Source organism: Hemiscyllium ocellatum, chromosome 17 (genome assembly GCF_020745735.1).
Source record: "Hemiscyllium ocellatum isolate sHemOce1 chromosome 17, sHemOce1.pat.X.cur, whole genome shotgun sequence".
Classification (NCBI taxonomy): domain Eukaryota; kingdom Metazoa; phylum Chordata; class Chondrichthyes; order Orectolobiformes; family Hemiscylliidae; genus Hemiscyllium; species Hemiscyllium ocellatum.
In genome coordinates, this window is record NC_083417.1 from 31045177 (window position 1) to 31066780 (window position 21604).

Genomic DNA, 21604 nt, shown 5'->3' on the forward strand with positions numbered 1-21604 from the left:
CAGGCATTTCCCTCAGAATACAGTATGGCTTAGAGAATGAACATAGGGCACACATCCAAGAGCAAACTGCTAGAAGAAAGGGTGGATGGGGTGGGGGAGGGGCAGTGATAGGAAGAAGGACACCCAGGAAGAGCTGAAATGTGCCCATGGTGTTCATGGAACAATTCCCCTACCTGAACCTTAGGAGAGAACAATGGGCAGTATTTAGAGCCCTCAGTTGAAGACTGGGGTGAGCTGTTTAATGAGATATGCGATGTTGTGCATGGTTCCTGCTACTTTCTCATCTCATGATTGGCCTACCCATCCTGATGCCATCTGAAGCCCTTGTGAAAAATTAATAACAACTTCTGGATTTCATCCTGCCTTTTCTGATATTCACCCAGTCAGAGCTTGATCTTCGACTTGTACCAGGATGGATGTATCCACTGAGAGGCACCCCTACTGCATGTCCCCCCTCCCCACCAACACTTACCAGTAAACCCTGTTCTCTTCCCTCCCCCCTCCCTGCAGCACTCAACCTGGTGTCTCTCACCTGTGACCTGGTCTCTTGCTGATCCTGGTGGCTGCATGCTGGCTGGTACCATCATGCCCATTGGCACTGCCTAAATTGGAGAATTACCAGACTCTTGGATGGCAGCTCCTGATGGATGAGGCTTCTACCTCCAAAGTCCTTGGGACAGCTTGCTGTTGGCCACTAAAAGAACTGACATTTGACAGCTTTCTTCGCAGGAGGCGTAAGTGTTGGAGCACTGAGCAGTTAGGGAAATCTCTGCTGTCGCTGAGCAATTCACTGGGTGTTCCTTTTACTGTGTGCCTGGAGCCAAGGTTGAGCAGAGGAACTGCTACATAGGGGGATAAGGGTTGGTGGTTTGAGGTGTGATTAGGGAGGGTGAAGGGGACAGAGAGTGGTGGTGGAGGGGACAGGGAGTGGTGGTGGAGAGCCCAGGGGTGGGTGCCATTTATCAAAAAGCAGGGAATCTTGCTGGGCAGGCATTTTGCTGAGGCTGAAAGAGCCTTTTGCTGGATCAGGGAATTTCATCTGCTGGGGCCGTTAGCCAGAGGATGGAAGGAAAGAGGAAGTTGAAGGAAGCTGCAAGAGATGCCATGAGCATAAGGAAGCATTGTGAGGGTTGTCAGAGAAAGCTGCAAGTGGGGTTGGGGTAGAAGAATGTCCTGCAAAAGGGGCATGGGGGAGAAAAGGAGGCTGCAAGAAAAGTATGGGAAAGTGGGAAAAGAGAGGTTGCAATGATAGAGTAGAGAGAGAACAGTTTCACTTCTGTCAACAAAATAGTACTCAGCTAAATGTGAGACAAGAAATCACAAAGATAATCAGTTCCTTGCAAATGAGTGTGGAATCTCTAGTTCAAGGCTGTATAAATTCAAGGTATCCTGATTATAAAACAAACCAGGAAACTCATGGTCAACTATATGTAAAAGACCAGTAACCTGGTGGGGTAGACTGCTTCATTCAAACTATGGTATCAAACCATTTAATTGCGCAAAAGCTTCCAATATTCAGCATCTTCTAAGGATGCAATTTCCTAGATTATTGGGCTTTTTGCATCAGGATGATATTGGGGTAAAAGCTGATCAGTGCCACTAGCCACCTACATTGGGCAATCACACTGACTCAGTAAAACAAGCTTGACCAAACCAGGACACGAGTGCCTCGACTTGAAAGGGGAATGAACTTTTAATGAAGCATTAATCTGATGTGGATGAATATTAAAAGGAACACCAATAAAAAGATTACATAGTAAGTTGAGCTGGGCACAAAAGTAAGGAAAGGGAAAATAAATTTAAATGGTGTGGCTGTCAGAGAAAGGATAGATCCTGAAGAATGGAGGAGCCGAAGTTTTTCACTATACTTAGGTACGTGTGACAATAAATCAAATCAAGTCCAATCTGAACAAGACAAGCACACTGGGTTTGAGATAGTCAAATTAATTGGGACAATATGGATAGTAAAGACTGGGAACTGGATATTAAGGTGGGGCTACCGAATGGAATTGTTGGTGTGCTGTGGAGGAAGGCGGAACTGAACAAAGTGGAGGAGTGAAGCTAAGGACAAGTTGGCATCTGAATTCTCCAAGGAGCTGGCATGAGGAGATTAGCAGGAATAACCTAAGCAACAGGAAAGAGTCAATATAGGAGGGGGAGATTGAAGAAGGACAGAGGGATGGGAAGGGGAAAATAGGCCAATGATAGCAATACTGAGGGATTGGGTTGCATATTGTGCTTGAAAGGGGCACGATAGAAAGAGAAATAATCAAAGATAAGGTGTATTACAGCCACCTTATAAAAGATAATTTCCAAAAGAGGGATTCTGAGAATGCCCCATATAAAAGTGAAGGACCCCAAGTGGTGAGGCAAAGCAAAAAGAAGCAATCAAAATCAAAAAGGGCGGCATAGTGGCTCAGTGGTTATCACTGCTGTCTCACAGCACAAGGGTTCCAGGTTCAATTCCAGCCTCAGGTGACTGTCTGTGTGGAGTTTGCACATTCTCCGTGTGTCTGCATGGGTTTCCTCCAGGTGTTCCGGTTTCCTCCCACAGTTCAAAGATGTGCAGGTCAAGTAAATTGGCCATGCTAAATTGCTCATAGTATTGGGTGCATTAGTTAGAGGGAAATGTGTCTGGGTGAGTTACTCTTTGGAGGGTTGGTGTGGACTGGTTGGACTGAAGGGACTGTTTCCACACTATAGGGAATCTCATCTGAAAAAAAGCATATTGCATTAAAAACACATTAATGACTTTGTATTGAAGGAAAACTATCAGAGCACATTAAAAATGAGTAAGGTATAAAAACTGCAAACAACTGTCTCCCCATTATGTTCAGTGAATCATTAATCTTTCACAAGGTGGAAAGCTAAGCTTCACCAGCAGTTGGCAGAGGTGGTGGTAGAGGAGGGGAAAGTTAATACTCAATTTGCCGTGCAGAGCTATTCACTGCATAAAGACGTGACAATGAAATGATTCTGTTTCCTGATCCTTCCAATGTGTAAGGACTGTATTGCAGGAGGTAATGAAGGGCAAACAGATTGTTTTGCATTTGTCTTGTAACGCAAGGTTAAGATAAAAACCACAAATATTTTGCACATGGCAGTATCAGGAAAGAGATGAAGCAGTCATGGATTATGGAGAGTGCTCCTCTCCATTTACAATTGGCAGTAGGCCCAGGCTTTCAGCCAAGACAGGAGTGACCTAATAAGGCTACAAAGTCATCAGTGTCTGTGATGAGTTGCCAAATGCAAAACACACACCTCAATCCTGCACTTCCTTCACAGATAAGCAACTCCATGCCAGATATTGGACACACTGAATGTAGCAGCAGCTTTAACATTGAAAAGATGCAGAAGTTGAGAAGAAACAAAAAATAACAAGGCATCGTGCTACCTTGCTCGAAACAGCAGAGTGTGTGAAGATTGCTTTGCTGTATTGCTTCAGATGACTTTAGTATCCTCTGGTGGCTTGGGACCTAAGTGCTACGGTCCATTGAGGGTGTCTTGCACTGGTGCATGTACAACCTCCTTGGCATGAATTGATGGAGCTGTTTGGATGCCTGGTAGATGGAAGTGGTATGATGTGGAACCTTGGGATGGTCTTGAAAAACAATTCCTGGGTGCGTGTCTGTTGTTTCTCTTCTCTGTCAGTACATAGTGACACATCCCTCACCCTTTAAGAGTTAATACTTTTGCTAGGGATTTGAGGTCTTGTGGCCCTCTTTTTCCAATTCAATGAATGTCCTGCATTAAGGAGTGAGGGGCCAAAGCATATCTTGCAGATGCTGACTATCTTGTTGATCTGGCTCTCTATGGCAACCAGCATCCGATTTGTGGAGGCAGCCATGTGCTCATATTGTAGAGACACAACATTGGACAGAACTGGAGCACTTTCCTCTGCCTTTGCCACAGTCTGAGTGTGGCAGATTGGCAACTTTGCTTCTGTATCTCTGTCACCTCATCAGTGGCTGGAACCAGAGGTTCACCTTCTGTACTAAGTTCAGCGGACCCTGTCTGAGACCTTCTGTGGCTGTGAGCCCATGTTAGTGCCGTGTGTCCCAGCATACTCCAGATATATGACCCACTGAGGTGGAAGCTCTGTGAGGGCTTATGGATAGTGGGGAGGAAGGCCTTTATTGTGCTTTCTCTGAGCATGACAGGTGCTTCTTCTCAGAACTGTCTTTTGTGATGACTGGAAAAAACCCAGCATGACCTGGGAAGCTTGGCTCTGTGTTCTGGAAGCTGCACAGATAAACAGAAAGATTTGTTAATGTCATGATGCACCATTCATATCCAAAGTTTCATTGCAGCTTTGATTCTTGATGGACAGTTGGTATTAGCTGCTTGGAGAAATTTTCACTAGGTGGCTAGACACATCCAATCTTCCCTTCAGCACAGGCACATTCCCCTTGCTGCCTTGTCAGCTCAGTGGCTGGTTCCCTGAAGGGGGTCAAGGGTCATATGTTAGGCATTCCCCCAATCTCACTGCCTCCCATCTACGAGTGGAGTACATTCATCTTCTGCAGAAAGGTGAAAGCATGAAGAGACATGAGCATGGCTGTACAAGCACTGTGCCTGCATTGATTCTTACAGTAAGATGTCTGAGTCTTCCAGCAGAGCTATGATTATCTGAGTTCATTACTTTTAAAAATAACGTGGTATGGGAGAAATGAAGAGTTGAGGGGTTCTGTGTGGAAGATGGTTCAGTGTTGTTAAAGCACCACTTTTGTGTGTGATATTCCCATGAAATGGTAATAGCTTCCAATGCTAACACACACTCAGGGGAATGAAGCATTGAGCAGACAGAGGCACTTACTCTGATGGGATGTATGATGTGGTGGAGCCAATGTTGGACTAGGGTGGACAAAGTTAAAAATTACACACCACCAGGTTATAGTCCAGCAGGTTTATTTGGAAGCACTAGCTTTTGGAGTGGTTGTGATAGAATGTAAGAGATCATTCATCCTCTTGAGCCACTATAAGCATTCTCACCTCTGGTTGTCATGAGGATGTCTGCCACAAAGTCTTTAGACCGGGCTGCCTCAGTGATTCTGTTCTCCTCCCTTACAGACTGTATATTCATCTCTCCTGGATGGCCTGTACAGGAATCTGTAGGGAAATGCCATTGAAATATGGGGCTGCCTGTGGCAATGTTCTGACATTTCTGCGGTTAGGTGCAGGTGATGGTCCTGGGTTTCAAAGAGTGAAATGTTTTCTGGTTCCCAGAAGTTGAAGCCCAGAAGGAGGTCCCACCTGCTTACCACTGTAATTGAATGTTTTACCCACAGTTGAATATGTAATGAGTATAAAAGAACATCAGCATGCTGGAAAATGTGCCGTGCTCGCAAGCCAACGCCTTCTCACTTTTCAGTCTGCCTCCGCACCTAATCTCAGCAAAGAAAATTCTGCAAAATGTGCCACTTCTCTTGTACTTCCTTTCCTTGATGAACACACCAAATGAACTGCATTTTGTTTCTTTGTTTATTATTTTACTGCATGATAGCAATTGGCCAGTACCTAGCCTTAGCAATAAGCTCATGTTGCTGCTATGTGTGCAATGTTCCCTAGTTTTTTGAGTTACAACAGAGTTATTGACAGAGCTCTGGGAAGGACTAATTTAATAAATGTGGGAATAATACTGTAATACCAAGAATATCACTTCTCAGTTGTTTGCTACAATGGACCAATAGGCACAGAAAGGCTTACTGCAAGCTGTAGTGAAGTGATGATTGGAACATTGAGTGGTGTTGCAGAACAGTTGGAAACCACTTTAATTCCCAGATTCACGGGAAGTTCCTGATTTCAACAGCATTGCTGTGTGGAAGCAATGAGCAGATGTCAAATGCCTCCCGGCAGGAAGGAAGGGGAATTGAAGACTACAACATGCCTCGGGTGTGCCTGCATTCCTCCTGGCAGCGATTTCAAAGAAAACGTTGCTGGAGGCCTGTAAGCAGGTTCTGTAAACATGCCGTCAGTGGTAGGAGGTATGTAGATTGGAGAGATCAAAAATAAAGGAGAAAATAAATGCTCAAACTGCCAGTTGGAAATACTTCTATTCTTCAAGGAAGTGATGAAAAACTGTTATTGTCTTATAATTTATCATTTATAGATCTAAAATAAATATTTCAAACAAATGGTTAATCAAAGGGAAAGGTACTTCATTTGTTTTATATTACACAGTTATGTGACCATTGACCAATATGTTCAAAAGTCAAATCCATGGAGTTGATTTTAACCGTATCCACCCGACCATTAGAAGTTAAATCCGACCAGATAACTTGCCATTTGATCTTGCCTGAATTCCAACATTTTTGATTTTAAATTGTTCTTCCACTATGGGCTATTTATAAAGATGTAACTTCAAGCCTGGTAATATCACCCAAATCACAATTTTGAGCAGGAAACTTGCTGCTGGTTTTCCATCAGATGAATTCCAGTCAGGACATGATTGGAAACAGAACACGTGTTTTAACTAAAGATTTTGACTTTGCTTTCTGTGGAACCTGGAGAATGGACAAGTGGCTGAGGATCTGAATTTTCATCCTTGCTTCCGACCAAGAGGTAATATCCGAATAAGACCAAGCATTTAAAATGATCTCCTTCTATTGACAGTGTGTGACAATTTAACTGAAACCAATGCGTCCTCACCAGAAACTTGCTCATAGTTAAATTGATGTTCAGCTGAACAAGAAGACAAATGCAAGGATTTGCCGGTCTTGATGCTAAACCAACAGTTTTCTTCCAATTGTCAAGGTCTTTGGTGAAATTAAATTTAATTTGATAACCCTCTCTTTCCTACTGATACAATATATACATTTAAATCTTTTAGTGATAAGAAGTTTTCTGCCTTAGGATTTGGAGCAAGAATTCCCCCCAACTATGTGGTGAGTAATATTTGCTGCTGTTTAGAAACATTGATGTCTCATGGAGTCAGGTTACTCAGTGTGCTATTGCTGTTTCAGTTTCTTTTCTTCCATTTTTTTTGTGTCTATGTTCCTCTTTATATAAATCTCAATTTTCCTTTTGCCAAGGTTTGTGCCAGGTTCTCAGTGAAAGATGACTTGCTTCTATTCAGCAATTTTCCATTTATGTTGCCCACCACCTGCTCTCTGCCCATCTCCACAGTTGATTTGCATGCATTCTTACAATTCAAATCTGTTGTATCCTAAGCTGTAGCACAGTCTGTTCTGTGTGTCTCTTTCTCCTTTTTCTCACTCCAAGACTGCTGTTGGAAATGACCTTCTAGAGAAACATTGGAAGAAAATGTCACCCTCTACTTTATGTAATATTTTGCATTTAATTTTGTTTGTCAGATTTTGGTGAAACTGTAATGAGTTAAGATCATTAAATTACCACATAAGTGCATGTCTTGAATAATTTATTTATATATTCCTTTGAGATTTTGATCATTCTTCTTTATGTTCCAGGAAAATGCATTTAATGTACTGTTTGTTCATGACTGCCATCACCCTGTACATTTTTCATCCTGATTTCTTTACAAACAATAAAGTAAATGTATAGACACGTCTTTTATTTTCCAAGCAGACTTCTTATGAAGGTAAATCTATTATTGCTTAAATTTTAAAAATGTCATGGCAGATAAGAAATCTGTTTGTGTAGCTTCCATTTCCACTTCATGTTTAAAAACTTTAATTTGATCCTTTCTGCCTTATTGCCTACATACTGCCCAGAAAACAATTTCTATGTTTAATTCCCGTAACTTGATTTTCAGATGGACTGAAAATGTAAGTAGAAAATGTCACTTCTACTGAATACCCAATGAGTCATTGTCTGATATGAATCTTGTGAGCTATGGTTTTAGCAGAATTGTTTGGAATTAGACTTTCATATGTTTTATTTCTGAACATACATGTATTTAAATAAGTGCATTGTTGATAGGGGCATGGAGGGAATAAATGATTTGTATTCATTTATTGTCTGTTGGAGATGTGTTTTTGGGGTTCTCTAATGATTACTGCTCCTGTAAGGGGTCTAAACAACCTTCCTTCTTCAGAGTCTGCTCACATTTCACTTTAAATACATTGTACAATGGGTGGCACGGTGGCACAGTGGTTAGCACTGCTGCCTCACAGCGCCTGAAGACCCGGGTTCAATTCCCGACTCAGGCGACTGACTGTGTGGAGTTTGCACGTTCTCCCCGTGTCTGCGTGGGTTTCCTCCGGGTGCTCCGGTTTCCTCCCACAGTCCAAAGATGTGCGGGTCAGCTGAATTGGCCATGCTAAATTGCCCGTAGTGTTAGGTAAGGGGTAATGTAGGGGTATGGGTGGGTTTCGCTTCGGCGGGTCGGTGTGGACTTGTTGGGCCGAAGGGCCTGTTTCCACACTGTAAGTCTAATCTAATCTAATCTAATCCAAGGTTGCAAAAATGTGTACCAGATCTCTGTGCTTTTCGCGCATACATTTTTCTTCAATTTCTCCAGACAGATTAATACGAGATAAGGCAAAGTTTGAATCAAATCATTAAACTAAAATAAAACTAAGAGATAAGAACAGGTCAAAAGCAGACAGTCTTTTGAGCCTGCTCTGCAATTTAACTTAATCATGGCTGACTTTCCAGTTTGGCATCATTCTCCTGCCTGCTCCTTTACCTTCCTCAATTTAACTCAGCATTAAATATATTCAGTGATGGAGAATCCATACCATCTGGGTTGTCTCAAAGAGACAATCGGCATCACTTTCCATTAAAGAGGAATAATTTGTTGTACAGCGTGACGGGCACCACTTTGCCTTAAACACAGGATGGGTAAAGAGACAGGTCCCAAGATTACGTCAGTTGGAATGGGAATGTGTTGTTAGCATTATTCTGAATCACACATTAGCCATCCAGGCAACTGAGCTAACTGGCCCCTTCCGCTGGGAAGGGGATTCTAAAAATTCACGTCTGGTGGAGAAGAAATCTCTCCTCATCTCAGTCTTAAATACAGTCATAGAGTCATAGAGATGTACAGCATGGAAACAGATCCTTTGGTTCAATCTGCCCATGCCAACCAGATATCCCAACCCAATCTAGTCCCACCTGCCAGCACCCGGCCCATATCCCTCCAAACCCTTCCTATTCATATATCCATCCAAATACCTCTTCAATGTTACAATTGTACCAGCCTCCATCACATCCTCTGGCAGCTCATTCCATACACGTACCACCCTCTGCATGAAATAGTTACCCCTTAGGTCTCTTTTATATCTTTCCCCTCTCACCCTAAACCTATGCCCTCTAGTTCTGGACTCCTTGACCCCAGGGAAAAGACTTTGTTTATTTATCCTATCCATGTCCCTCATAATATTTAAAACCTCTATACGGTCGCCCCTCAGCCTCCGACACTCCAGGGAAAACAGCCCTAGCCTATTCAGCCTCTCCCTATAACTCAAATCCTCCAACCCTGGCAACATCTATGTAAATCTTTCCTGAACCCTTTCAAGTTTCATAACATCTTTTCAATAGGAAGGAGACCAGAATTGCACGCAATATTCCAACAGTGGCCTAACCAATGTCCTGTACAGCCGCAACATGACCTCCCAACTCCTGTACTCAATACTCTGACCAATAAAGGAAAGCATACCAACCACCTTCTTCACTATCCTATCTACCTGCGATTCCACTTTCAAGGAGCTATGAACCTGCACTCCAAGGTCTCTTGTTCAGCAACACTCCCTAGGACCTTAACATTAAGTGTATAAGTCCTGCTAAGATTTGCTTTCCCAAAATGCAGTCCCTCACATTTATCTGAATTAACTCCATCTGCCACTTCTCAGCCTATTGGCCCATCTGAAAAACAACCCTCCACCACCACCCTCTGTCTTCTACCTTTGAGCCAGTTCTGTATCCAAATGGCTAGTTCTCCCTGTATTCCATGAGATCTAACCTTGCTAATCAGTCTCCCATGGGGAACCTTGATGAATGCCTTATTGAAGTCCATACAGATCACATCCACTGCTCTGCCCTGATTGACTTCTTATCCTGAGACAGTGCCCTGGTTTTTACAGCCTGGGAAAACACCATCAGTGCCTACCTTTTCAAGCTGTTTGAAGAATTTTTCTTTTAATTTACTCATAAGATATAGTCATCGCTGGCTTGACCAGCGTTTATTGCCCATCCCTAATTGCCCTTGTAAAGGTGTTGGGGAGTGCTTTCTTAAACCACTGCAGTTCAAGTGGTGTAGCAAGACCCACAATTAGGGAGGGAATTCCAGGATTTTGTCCCAGCAAAAGTGAAGGAACAAGATATATTTTCAAGTCAACCTCATGAGTGCTTGGAGGGAACTTTCAGGTGCTGGTGTTCCCATGTATCTGCTCCTTCTCCGTCTCAATGGAATCTGTCGTAGCTTTGGAATGTGTTGTCTCAGGAGATTTCTTGAGTTTCTGCAATGCATTTTGTAAATAGTACACATTGCTGCTACTGCGCATCAGTGGTAGAGGGAGTGGATGGTTATCGATGGGATCCCAATCAAGCAGGCTGCTTTGACTTGGGTGAAGTCAAACTTCTTGAGTATTGTTGGAGCTGCACTCATCCAAGCAAATGGGGAGTATTCCAACACACTCCTGACTTGTGTCTTATAGATGATGGCCTTGCTTTTGGGGAGTCCAGAGAAGACTTACTTGCTGGCCTCTGACCTGCTATATTAGCCACTGTATTTATGTGATTAGCTCAGTTGAGTTTGTGGTCAATAGTAACCTCCAGGATGTTGATTGTGGATTCAATGATGGCAATGCCATTGAAAGTCAAGGGATGGTGGTTAGATTATCTGTTATTGGTCATGGTCTTTGCCTGGCATTTGTATGGTACGAATGTTCATTGCCACTTTTCAGCTCAAGTATCCCATTATACCAGAGATAAAATAGACGAGCTGGATGGACATACTGGGACTACATAAAATGTAGGTTTAAGCAACAGCTAGAGTAGTACTAGATGCAGTTCTTGTCATCACACCAGAGGGAAGGTGTGATTGCACTTGAGAAGCTACGGAGGAGACATATGAGAATGTTATTTGGATTGGAGAGTTTGAGTTATGAGAAAGGATTGGATTGGTTCGAATTTGTTTCCTTTAAAATAGAGGAAGCTGCAATATATAAAATTACGAAGAGCATGATAAAATGGATAGGGATTACTTATTCCCCTTGCTTAGAATATGCTTCAATGAGATCAGCTCTCATTCCTTGAAATTCGAGTCTGGATAAGCCCAGTTTAGCCTTTCATCATGGGACAACTGTTACCAGTGGGACCAATCTAGTGAAACTTGTGTCATTTCTAAGTTAAGTATTTGATGTTGTAGAAATGGAGACTGAAACTGTATATGGTACTTTTGTCATCACCAAACCCTTAAACAACTATAGTCTGATTGATGATGCATTAAAATCATGATCCATTAAGAGCAAACATGCCAATTACCTTCCTAATTACTTGCTGTGCTTACATGCTACAGTCCCTTGTACAACTTTCCACAAGTGCCTCTGAACAGCAACATTTTTACAAGTTTTGTACCTTTATAAAAATAGTATTCTACTGTTCTATTCTTAATTATCAAAGTAGATAACTCTGACATTATATTCCATCTGGCACCTTGTTGCTTACTCATGTAATCCGAGAGCATCTCATCACAGCCTCATTGTGCCTTCCTCACAGCTTTCATTCCCATTAGCAAATTTAGATATGTTACTCTCTGTCTCTTACCTTGGTAATTAATATAGACTGTTGGTAGATTCCAGCACTGGTCCGTGTGCCATTTCACAAACTCGGGCCTGCCAATTTGAAAGTGCGCCATTTATCCCAAATTTTTGTGTCCTGTCTGTTAACCAATCATCTATCCATATTAATAACCCATCCACAGCTACTGGATGCTTTCTCTTATGTGTGAAATGTTTGTACCAATTCCTTTTTGGAAATCTAAGTAGAATACATCTACTTGTCCTCCGCCATCTATATTTTGGTTACATCTTCAAAAGACTCTTTAAAAATTGCGTAACAAGGTTTCCCTTTTGTAAAACCTTATTGACTTTTAAATTTATAATGATTTCCAAAAATACATAGGAAAATTTCCTTAGTAATAGACTCCCAACATTTTCCTAACAACTGATATCAGGATCTCTGTTCCTTTGAAATCCTTTCTTGAAGAACAATATCAGATATAGTAACTGCCAAACTGTTGTGACTACTTTAATGTCTAGTAAATTATATCCTTGATTTCTCTAGTTAAGCCAATTCAATGTTGAAAATGTGTTGAATATTTTGAATTGTTTCCTCTAATATTTAATGCACTAATCTGATTTCTAGTCGGCACATTTTTTGCATGTCATGATCATGGGAAAAGAGGAGCGGAAAAACCAAGGCTAAAGGACAGTGAGACAGCATTTGAGAAAGATAGTCACTCTCTTTCCAAAAGTATGTGCACACATGCCCCAGGAAGACTTAGTGGGGAACCGTACAACAAAAGATTCTGTTTTTACTTACTCAGGCAACGCAGACTTCATTGGCCTGACCAATCTTTGCTGTCCAGCCCAAATTAGGAACACAAGATCAGGAGTCAGCCATTCAGTCCCTCAAGCAAATTCCATCATTCAGCGATATTATGACTGATTTCTGACTTGACTCCATAATCACGCCTTTGGCCCATATTCCTTAATACTTTTGCTCAACAAAAATGTATCTACCTCAGATTTAAAATTAACTTATCTGGCATCCACTGCCATTTATGGAAGAATTCCAAACACCTAACACTGTGTTTAGAAATATTTCTCCACATCTTGCCTAAATAGGCTGGCCCTAATTCTCAGACTGGCCTAGAAACCCTAACTAATGGAAACAATTTATTTACAGAGGAACCTCGATTACCCGAAGGACACGGGCAGGGAGTATTTTGTTCGGATAATTGAATGCTGGATAATATAGTTTAGCCCAGCGTCGGGACAATCTTGCCAGATAATCCGATATTTGGATAATCAAGGTTCCTCTGTACACTGTTTTTTTCCTGTTACTATCTCAAAGATTCAATCAGATCATCCCTTAACCTTCTAAATTAGAGAGAAAACAGGCCTAATTTGTATAATATCCCCTCACAATTTAACCCCTGATGTCCAGGTATCATTCTTGTAAACCTACATTGTACTCCCTCCAAAGCCAATATATCCTTCCCTAGGTTTGGTGCCCAGACTTGTTCACAGTATTCCAAGGGGGATCTAACTAGGGTTTTGATTAACAGCAGCCAAACTTCTGCATCCTTAACCTCCAGTCTTCTCAGTATAATGGCCAGCACTCCAACACCTTTCTTGATTATTTTCTACACCTGTTTTTGACACTTTAAAGATCTTTGCACCTGAATTCCTCTTGAGCATGTTCTGGTGAGCTGCCTTCCTGAACCGCTGTCGCCCTTTTGGTGTAGATATTGTTAGGGAGGGAATTACAGATTTTGGCCCAATTACAGTGAATGATTGGCAGTGTGTTTCCAAGTCAGGATGGCGATGAGTTTAGAGAGGAACAGAAAAAGAATTCATTTGATCAAGGAGGCAATTGAGGGTCCTCAGCAGTCATGCTTGTGATCTGCAGCCACATCTGCCCATTCCTGTGCCTCGCCATGGCTAGATAGTTTTATTACATTGTCTCATTTCAGGCACTGATAAGATCTGTATAACATGATGCAGAGTGCAGTTTGCAAATGCATCATCAGGCATTTCTTTCTGCAAAGCTTGGGAATTCATCCAACTTGGCAAAGCAACAAGGCAACAGCAGGATGGGGCCATCCAAGCATCTTTCCCAAGATGCATAGATAACACCACTGTTGCTTTGTGAACTGCCACAGCACACTGCCTTCACAGCCCTGAGCAGAATTAGCACCATTCACCCAATATCCAGATTGTGTGCCTACACTTCTGCAGTGAAAGAGTTGGCACTGAGCGCTCCTGCCAGCTTCCTCCATGTGGAGTAGGTTTTTATACGTTCTCCAGTGGGGCCGCAGCAGTGTGCCTTTCTGCTGGACCGCATTCAGATGGTTTTGTTGCTGGCTTTCTGTCAAATTTTACCCTTTCTTGCCCCTTTTCACTGTCCTGATTGCTGATAGGGACCTCAGACTTTTTCTAAAATGACACACAAAACTGTGGGATTCCATAAATCTCTGACTGTGAACTCAAGTCAAGCAAAACATTCTTTACTTACTTGCTATTTCTTTAACTAGTTGCCACAATCTCTTTGGCTTTATAAAAGTTTCATCACTAATTTCAAGCTGTTTTAGATTAATATTTACATGTCACACAAAATTTATCTTTTTTATACACCTGTCCTTTGCATACAAGAAGAACATCTCCATGCATTTCACTTTTCTCAACTAAACAAAAGCTTGAGGGAACAACCATTTCCTGGTGCATTTGACCAATCAGAGTTGACTTTACTGGTTTGAATTTAAATAATGAGCTGTTCCTTGCCAGTGAACTGTTCCTTTGTGCATTCTCTTTGTTAACCAATCAATATCCCCTTCCCATGCAGTATGAATTGTTGTTCCTTTTGAGGTTTGGTATTCACCACCTTCAGCCTTCACTCCCTCCATCACTGAAGCCTCATGACAGCAATGCGTACCATCTACAAGATACACAGCAGAAATTCAGCAAGGCTCTTGCAACCATTCCTTCCAACACAACACCCGTTAACATCTAGAAGGACAAATGCAGCAATTGCATAAGAACACCACCACATTGCAAGTTCCCTGCTGGCCACACACCAGCCTGACTTGAACTACATCGCTGAACTTGCTTCCATACAATATTGTTGGTGTTGTTACATTCCACTGTTCAAGAACTTCAGTGTTCTCTGGGGCAACTGGGGATTGGCAATAAATGTTGGCCTAGCCAGTGGTTCACACATTCCATGAACAAATAAATGAAACAAAATCCTTGCAATTCTGCCCTGAGGAGTAAAAGGACAAAAACCTTTGAAAGCCTGTCCCTTTCTTCAGCAATAGTCAAGTTTGTGTATTACCAAATTAATAGATTGTTCTCAAAAACAATATGATTAAATATCATTGATATTTCCCCTGCATTAACATTGTTGGCAGTATACCAATAGAATGTGTTATCTATTGTTCATTTTATAAATAATTAGAATTCACTAACACAAACAATGGAGAAGTGAGCTTCAAAATTGGAAAGAAAATTAAATTTAACCTTAGGGAGATGTTACCTGATTATGCTGCGATCAATGTGAATTTCTCTGCTGTGAGTATGAAAGGGATACTTCACATTGGATTCATTATCTGTTATAATTGCAAACTCAATGTGAGTCATCTTCAGAGTCTCTTTTCCAATGGAGAATGAATAGGTCATGTCATGTAGGTCATATAGCTTAGATCAGCTAAGGTAATAGAATATGGTCTCCTTATGAATATAACTAATTCCATTTCACTGGATTACTTTCTTTTACAGGTTTCTCATAATTTTGCAATTAACTTCAATTCAGAAAATGACGAATGTGAAGGTAAGCTGAAACCAGTTGCTTTCAATAAAATGTGTAATTTGCTTTCTTATTTGTTGCCCTATTATATAATTTAAGATTCACAGCAATGCAGTATGAATGGAGTCAGATCTCAAACTGTTTTTAGAGTCCTATCCTGTGAGCCTTCCTAAGGAGGACCTCTCGCTGAAAGAAGACCAGTGATTTCTGAAATCATACCTTAATGCGTTGAGAATGCAGTTTGTTTAGAAGCACTTGAATGCTACCCCCTTGCCCGTGACCCATCAGGCCAAAATCGAATGCACTGTCAGTGCCCTCATTGCCTCTGATAATCTCCTCTCCACTGCCTCCAAACTTGTAGTCCCCCCGCCATGTACTGCCTGGTTCTACCTACTCACCGTAATCCACAAGCCAACTACCCTGGCTGACCTATAAGAGTGGGCATGCTCCTGCACCACCAAACTCATCTCATCCTACTCCATCCTCTCTCCCTTAGTTCAGGCACTTCCCACCTACATCTGTGACACCAACCACTCCCTCCATCTCTTCAGCAACTTTCAGTTCCCCAGCCCCCAGTACCTCCCTCCCCTTTCTTGAGCTCACCATTTCCATCTCTGGTGACAGTCTCCAGACGAACATCTGCTACAAACCTACAGACTCTCATAATTACCTGGACTACATCTCCTCCCACCCAGTATCCTGCAAGAACTCCAAACCATTCTCCCAATTCCTCTGCCTCAGCCGCATCTGCTCGGATGAGGAGACATTACACTCCCAAGCATCCTAGATGTCCACCTATTTTGAACAACGTGCTTTTCCTTCCTCCATTTCCAGTCAGCCCTCCGCCACACCACCTCCATGCCATGTTCCACTGCTCTAACCCACCCAACGCAATAAAGACAGAGTCCCTCATGTCCTGATCATTCCCTTCGACAGTCCTTGGTTTGCACCACTCTGCCCACCGATCACCCCCAAAACACCCAGGTACCTTCCCCTGCATCCTGAAAAGATGCAAAACATGCCAATGCTCAACTCCCCTCACCACCATCCAGGGCACCAAACAGTCCTTCCAGGTGAGACAGAGGTTCACCTGCCTCTCTTCCAACTTAGTTTACTGCATCAGGTGCTCCCAATGTGGTCTTCTCTACATCGGGGAGACCAAATGTAAACTTAGGGAACAGTTCACTGAGCATCTCAGCTGGGTCTGCAGAGGCCGACTGGACCTTCCAGTCACCGCCCATTTCAATTCCCCTTCCCACCCCCTTTCTGACATGACCATCATTGCCCTCCTCCATTGCCAAAATGAACCACACCACGACTTGGAGGAGCAACACCTCATCTTCCGTCTACAGCCCAGAGGACTCAACACTGAGGTCTCCAATTTCAAATGACTTCCCTCCCCATCCCTTCTCCTCTGTGCCACCAACCGGATTCATTCCTCCCATTAACCAACCAGGTTGTACCCTCAACCTGTCTTCACCTATCCCACCTCACCACCCTGCCCCTGCCTCCCCTTTATCTGTAGCTTCCCCGACACCCACCCCCAGTCCCGAAGACGGGTTACACCCAAAATGTCGACTACTTCAGCTCCTGATGCTGCCTGGATTGCGATGTTCTTCCAGCTTCCCCCCGTCTATCCCATAAACACAGACACAAACATGGTCCAGCATTAGCACAATTAACAATGAACCTGTTTGATTTTATGGGATGTGCTAGCTTTTGCTGCTGAAGGATTGGTATAAATCGCCGTTTTGTGTATAATGCTCATTGTTTCTAATGCTTTATTGCATTGTATAACTATAAAACCAATATTTAATTGAATTATGTTTTTTTTTGTTAAAGGAATACAGGGAGTTGTTGAATCATATCAGAGCTGTCTACCCAAAATTCAGCTCTATGGCCCAACCAATGTGTCACCTATTATAGGGAAAGTGGCTAAAGTGGCTGCCGAGGAGGAGAAAACAAAAGAAGCATCTGTACGTACACCTTACTTAAAGAAATTCTCAGAAACACATAAAGAATGCAGCTAGCCATAATCTTTTCATCCCTCGATCTTCCCTATCTGATGTTGCTGGGACACATGAGCAGACCGATATATTAGTTAAGGCTATTTAACTAGACTGGTCAAATAGTGCACAATATCCATATGCTAAGGAGCCTTGTCAATCACGAAATAAGAGTGAAAAGGCAGGAAAATCTTAGTTGCTTGGGCAATGTTTTATGTGGTTTCCTCAATGCAGAGGAGATCAAAGGCTGACAGGGTGACTGTTTTGTGGTGCATATCTGTTCTGTCCACAGGCATGACCTCTAGGTTCCAGTTGCTTATAATTTCAATTCCCTACAATATTTCCTTGCTGAGCTTTCTTCCCATGGTTTCCTACAGGACTCAAATGAAGCTCACACAAGCTGAAGGAATGACACCTTGCCTTTGAACTTGGCATTCTATATTGAGTTCCCCATCCTTTGCTGAGCTGGTCTTTGTCTTGTTTCTTCATTTATCCCTTCACGTTACATTTGGATGGTTTTGTATAACAATTCATACCTTATTTGTTTATTCACTATATTCATTACAACTCATTTTGATTGTTGCATTTTGAAATTCTTCGCTATTTCATCTCCCTTAGCTTCTATTCCATCTCGGATATTTTCCTTTGTTCATCCTGTCCCCTCTTGCACTGGATTTCAATCATTCACATTTCTATTTCTGTTTGCTTCTGATAAAAGCTGATCAGAAAGTTAAATCTGTCTCTTCACAGATGCTGCCCGACATGCTGAATTTCTCCAGCTTTGTTTTAATTCCCATTTCCAGCACCTGCAGGATTTTACTTTCAATCAGGAGGCCTTGACACATGCTGTATTACTGATCTCAGCTTTGATAGGGTGAAGGGATTTCAATGTTCCTTGGCCTGGAACAACATAAATCTTCTAGGATTCCTGCAATTAGTAGCCACCTCCCATAGTTTCTGCTGAAAGTTGCCCTTGGACATTTGTTGCATGAATGAAGGATTGAATTTGGCTGTGAAGTTGCTGTGAATGATTAGCCTATGGATGTTCAATGTCTTAGCTCACGATCAAAGGGAAGAGAGAAATCTCAGGATTTGGAGGAAAATGGCGATAAGGTCATGATCTTATTAAATGGCAGAGAAGGTTGGAGACATTGAGAACTGATGGTTACTTGAGGAGAGGCACCCAATGGTAGCTGATTCAGCCATTCCCAATCAGAAGTTAACCTCTGTAATTTTTGAGATAATTCTGACAATTAAGGAGTTTAGTAATTCTGCATGCAATACTACTGATGGAAAACTAGTAAAGTAACATGATGGTACTTGCTTTAAGGTTTTTACATGGGAATGTTTCAGTTTTGATTGTTCCTTGTTTTTGTCTTTCCAGCAATACTTTATCCTGCTGATTCTAACAGATGGTGTTGTCACTGACATGGCAGATACAAGGGAGGCAATAGTCCGAGCATCATACCTGCCAATGTCCATCATCATTGTTGGTGTCGGCAATGCAGATTTTACAGATATGCAAATACTGGATGGTGACGATGGGGTTTTACGATCTCCAAAAGGGGAACCTGTGTTACGAGATATTGTTCAGTTTGTCCCCTTCCGTGAATTTAAAAATGTAAGAATTAAAGTAATTTTTGAATTTTGCTTCTTATTATAATGCATACCTTCTTTTAGAGTGATACCTTTGGAGTAAGTTGCTGAACCTTCACAATAAATTCTATGCATCTTTATATTTACGCTGTAGGCTAGAGATGAATACCAAGTATAACATTTCTCTTTCTGGCTTCTTCACATCATCATTAACTAATGAGTTTTTGTTAAGACAATGCTTTTTAAACAATGTAGTCTTCTCTACACAGATTTTGAGTATTACTTTAGAGCAATTGTTCAAAATTTTGCCTTGTGTCAATTTCACCCTGCTCTCCATATAGAATACTGTGAGATGCTACTAGCTCTTTCTATGATCTTCCTGTTCTCTGCTGGAGCTGCTCATTATTAGATAAACTGACTTCTTTCTGTTGATAGCACTCACCTTTCTTGACAATGATCACATTTTCTAATTCAGAGCATGAGAGATTAAGGCTAAAGTGAGACACTGTAGTTACTTTACTAATTCTAAAAATTCTGTTTAACATTCATCCAACCACTTTGAAGGTGACAGAATGTAAGAACAAAGGACTAAGCAGATCTTTTGAGTTGCAAGGAAGAAGATTCCTTTTTTGCAGTGACTTACTCAAGGCATTTGTTTAGACACAAGAAAATCAAAGTTCCCATGAATCATGCTGCGCTAATAAAAGTGCTTGGATTATGTGTCCAATGAAAATGGCTATTAATCAAAACATGCAGTGGACTCTAATTAGCCAGATTAAAGAAAAAAACAAACACTGTAGTACTGAATGTCATGCTAAGTCTCACATTTGACATATTCTCTCTATTGTTTTCAATATTAATAATTCTGAAAGCAATTTATCTGCATTCAGTCAGTGTAATATCCAATATCCTCATTTGCAAATTTATCATTAAATCTGTATTAATTGCAGAGAAAGGAAATCCAACAAAGCAACAAATAAAAAACAAAGATGACAGAAGAAATCATTTAGAAAGGGATGGTAAAGATGGCTCTGGATCTCAGCATTGATCTAGGAAACTAAATGTAACTTTATTGGAAAATGTTTGGCTGGGAATATTATCCAAGTTTATAAAATAATGAGAGATTGATGGGATTGATGCAATAATGCATTTTATTCAAAATCACAAGAAATCCAGAGATCATAAATTTTCTTTAATCTTTCATGGGATATAACCAGTGAGGCCAGCAATTATTACCCGTTCTCACTTGCCTCTGAGAAGATGGTGGTGAGCTGTCTTCTTGACCTGCTGTAGTCCATTTGGTGTAGATACACCACAATGCCATTAGGGAGGATGTTGCATGATTCTGACCCATTGACACTGAGAGAACAATGATATATTTCCAAGTCAAGATAGTGAATGGCTTGGAGGGAACTTGCAGGTGGTGGTATTCCTATGTATCTGCTGCTTTTGTCGTTCTAGATGGTAGTAGACATAGGTTTGGAAGATCCTTGTTGAATCACTGTTATGCATTTTGTACATGATGCACACTGTTGCTATTGTGTGTCAGTAGTGGAGGGAGTGAATGTTTTGTGGATGCAGTATCATTCAAGCAGGTTGCTTTGTCTTGGATAGTGTTAAGTTTCCTGAGTACTAATCACAAACGTTATATCATATGGGATTCAGGGTGACATTACCAATTGGATACAAAATAGCAGCAGGAGAATAGGATGGCGGTGGAGGGATGTTTTTCAGACTGAGGACCTGTGACCACTGGTGTTCCACAGGGATCAGTATTGGCTCCATTTCTGTTTGTCATTTATTGAAATGATTTGGATGAGAATATAGGAGGCATTGCGGATGACACTAAAAGAAGGTTATCTAAGATAACAAAGAGATCACAATCAATTCATTCAGTGGGCTGAGGAGTAGAAGTTGGTGTTTAATTTGGATAAATGCAAAGTATTGTATTTTCATTTCTAAAAAAGGGCAGGACTTACACAATTAATGATAGGGCCTGGGTAGTGTTGTAGAACAGAGATTAGAGCGGTGCTGGAAAAGTACAGCAGGTCCTGCTCCTCGGACCTGCTGTGCCTTTCCAGCACCACTCTGATCTAAACTCTGGCTTCTAGCATCTGCAGTCCTCACATTTACCTTGTAAAACAGAGAGACTTACAGGTTCAGGTACATAATTCTTCAAACTTTGCATCACAAGTAGATGGGGTGGTTAACAAGGCATGTAGCACGCTTTCCTTCATTGCTCAGACCTTTTGAATATAAGAGTTGGGACGTCATGTTGAGGTTGTACAGAACATCGGTGAGGCCTCTTCTGGAATACACTGCAGTTCTGGTTGCCGTGCTATAGCGAATATATTATTGAACTGGAAAGGGTTCAGTAAAGATCCACCATCATTTTGCCAGGGTTCAAGTTACAAAAGTAGACTGGATAGGCTGGGACGTTTTTCACTGGAGAGTGGGAGGTTGAGTGTTGACCTTATACAGCTTTATGAAATCATGAGGGGCATAGATAGGGTGAATAGCAAGGGTCTTTTCCCGAGGTTGGGAGTGTTCAA

The 21604-nt window shown here is 41.7% G+C and overlaps 1 protein-coding gene across 1 annotated transcript in view; it reads left to right on the forward strand.

Moving 5' to 3' along the window:
- cpne7 (copine VII) overlaps nucleotides 1-21604 on the forward strand; it is a 140779-nt gene that overhangs the window by 115215 nt on the left and 3960 nt on the right. The window contains exons 11-14 of the mRNA XM_060838336.1: nucleotides 6830-6884; nucleotides 15423-15474; nucleotides 17293-17426; nucleotides 18841-19077. Coding sequence (XP_060694319.1) covers nucleotides 6830-6884; nucleotides 15423-15474; nucleotides 17293-17426; nucleotides 18841-19077 — 478 coding nt within the window. The remainder of the gene's footprint in view (nucleotides 1-6829; nucleotides 6885-15422; nucleotides 15475-17292; nucleotides 17427-18840; nucleotides 19078-21604) is intronic.